The sequence below is a fragment of the Stegostoma tigrinum genome, chromosome 48, assembly GCF_030684315.1.
Source record: "Stegostoma tigrinum isolate sSteTig4 chromosome 48, sSteTig4.hap1, whole genome shotgun sequence".
NCBI lineage: Eukaryota > Metazoa > Chordata > Chondrichthyes > Orectolobiformes > Stegostomatidae > Stegostoma > Stegostoma tigrinum.
Genome location: NC_081401.1, coordinates 3,117,811 through 3,120,581, shown reverse-complemented (window position 1 = coordinate 3,120,581; position 2,771 = coordinate 3,117,811). Strand labels below are relative to the sequence as shown.

Here is a 2,771-nt window from a genome sequence, read left to right as displayed (position 1 = left end):
TTCAGAGGGATAGGGAGGGAGGTGATTAGGTTCCTGATCCATGGTGGCTAATCTAGCTTGAACAGTCTCTTTTTCACTCTCCACCCTGCCCGCTCCCTTTTCCTACAGGGATTCTGAGCCTTCTCCTGATCCAGCTGCTGGGTCATTCCCAGGGGGTGCCCGTTGTTGTGCCCACATTAATCAAGCAGACCTGTGACCTGTTGCTCCACCTGCAGGAGAAAACTTCCTCTCTGCTGAGCACCTACGTGAGTATCACCATAAGTGGGCAGTGCCCTTTGGACTGGCATCGGGTAGTGGTAGGGTGGGTAGTGATCACGAGTTGGGGGGGAGTGGGCCCTCACCAACTGCCCTTGGAGAACACACTCTAAGAGAATTTTGAGTGTCTGGCACTTTGGCCCATCATGTCTGTGTTGACCATGATGCCCATTCTAAACTAATTAGGGATAGGCAATAAATGCTGGCCTTGCCTGTGATGCCTTCCTCCAATGAATAAATTTGCAAAAAAGATCCCATCTGCCTGCTTGTGCTTCATATCTCTCTATCCTCAATGTGTTCATGTATCTGTCTAAATGTCACTTAAACATTGCTATCGTGCCTGATTCTCTCACCTCTCCTGCAAGCATGTTCCAGGCACCTGACACCATCTGTGTAAAATACTTCCATCACGTATTTCCTTTCAACTTTCCCCTCTCACCTTAAACCAATGCTCCGAGTTTTTTGACATTACCATGCTGGGAAGAAGACTCTCACTTCACACTCTGTCCATGCCTCTCATAATTTTATATCCTTGTATCAGTTCGCCACTCAGCCTCTGGCGCTCTGGAGGATCAATCCAAGTTTGTCAAATCTCTCCTTTTATCTGATACATTCCAGTCCAGGCAGCATTCTTGTAAACCCCTTTTGCACCCTCTCCAAATTCTCCACATCCTTCTTATGGTGCGGTGACCAGAACTGCATACAATGCTTTAAATGTGGCCAAACTAATGTCATCTACCATTGCAACAAGACTTGCCAACTATTATATGCAATGCCCCAGCCAATGAAGGAATTTATGTTCTATAACTTTCTTTAGCACCTTATCCAAAAGTGTTGTTGTTTGCAGGTGGATGCAGACTTGCACACCAAGATCCTTCTGCAGATCAGTGTTCCTAAGGGTTTTGCCATTTACTGTATACTTCCCCTCTTGCATCTGGTCTCCCAATTACATCACCCCACTCTTGTCTGCATTAAACTCCAGCTCCCATTTCTCTGCCCAACCTTCCAATCAATCTATATCCTGCTGGATCCTTTGACAACCTTTCTCACTGTCCACAACACATTTCAACAATTGTCATGTCTTCTGCGAACTTACTGATCAGACCACGGGCATTTTCATCCAAATCATTTTGATAGCTATTGCAAACAGCAAAAGTCCCAACACTGATCCCTGCAGAACACGATGAGTCACAGATCCCCAGTCAGGACAAAACAAAAACCCTCCAAAATTATCCTCTGTGTCATAATTCCTTATTTTTTTTTTGTCTGTCTCCATCCCCTCAATGGATCACAGTAATGGGCCCCCGATTCTCTGCACCCAGTTTCACCCTCCCGGACATGTCAGGATTTGACCAAATGTTGCCAGACCCTGGGAGATCCCCACGTCTTCTCAGTGTCCAAGAAAAGCAGTGGTCAAGGTGGGTCAGGGGAGTGGAGCTGGAGGAGGGAGAGTGTCCAGTTCAGGAAGAGCTTACAGAGATTGGGAGGGGCGTCGGGGATGGAGGAGGTAACAGGGAGGGGGCTTCAGGACTGATCATCTCTGTTCATTTGAACATTCCATGGGGTCTGTGGTGAATTTGGTGTTTTCCCTGACTCCTCTCTCTCTCTCTCTCTCTCTCTCTGTCTATCTCTCTCCACCCCTCCATCCACCCAGCAGCTCACAGTGATGGGCCTCCCACTCTCTGAGCCAGGTTTCGCCCTCCCGGATGTAGTCCTCCTTGGGCTGCCCTCACCCTCCATCGGATATCTGGCCTGGCGCAGGCTGACGGATGGGGAGCGCCTTTCGGAAACCTACCAAGCCTACAGCCTGCAGCTGGAGTACCTGCAGCTGGTGCTGGATGACCTCCGGGCCTTGGACATTGGGCAGGGGCCCGGGCAGCTGACAGAGCAGCTCAGCTTTGCCCAGGCCCAACTCCACGGCTTCGTGGCCAACCTGCGCTCCCTGCTGGAGAGCCTGGCTCAGCCCCTGCCCACTGTTGGCAAGACCCTGGACTCTGAGGCCCACAGGCCCTCTGACTTTGAGAGGAAACTCCGAGGTTATCTCGTCTGCCGGGAGTACGTGCACTGGATCGACCGTACAGTGAGGGATTTCACACTCCTCTTGGACAAGTTCCCGGCCTGACTGGGAATGGGGGTGACAGAGCTTCCTCCCTGCCATACCCCCTTCCCGACACAGAATGCTAGCCGTGGGTGAGGGGTGGGGTTCGAATGAAGTCTTGATTCCTCTTGATGCTCAATGTTCTTACTCTAGCGTATCACCTAGTGGCTAGCATTTGCACTACCTTTGTGACAGTTGACATAGAGATTTACAGTTGCTGACTTTAACTGGTCGAATTGACCAAATATAACAATTGCACTATTCTGCCACAGAAATTGCACAAAAGAATTGACTGATTTCCCTCCTTGGGCATTGCCTAGCCATAAGCTTTCTGTGCGTGGTCAGCACGCCTCTATATCTGCATTTCCAGTGGCGATGCTGGGTAGAAACCCATCAAACTGCAATATTGGCTTATGAC

General features: G+C 49.8%; 1 protein-coding gene across 1 annotated transcript in view; it reads left to right on the top strand.

The window, feature by feature from the left end:
• The window catches only part of LOC125450127 (cardiotrophin-2-like), a 5,143-nt gene extending 2,766 nt beyond the window's left edge, over window positions 1-2,377 (top strand). The window contains exons 2-3 of the mRNA XM_048526106.2: window positions 109-245; window positions 1,913-2,377. Of these exons, the coding sequence (XP_048382063.2) occupies window positions 109-245; window positions 1,913-2,377 (602 nt within the window). The remainder of the gene's footprint in view (window positions 1-108; window positions 246-1,912) is intronic.
• The last annotated feature ends 394 nt before the right edge of the window (window positions 2,378-2,771 follow it).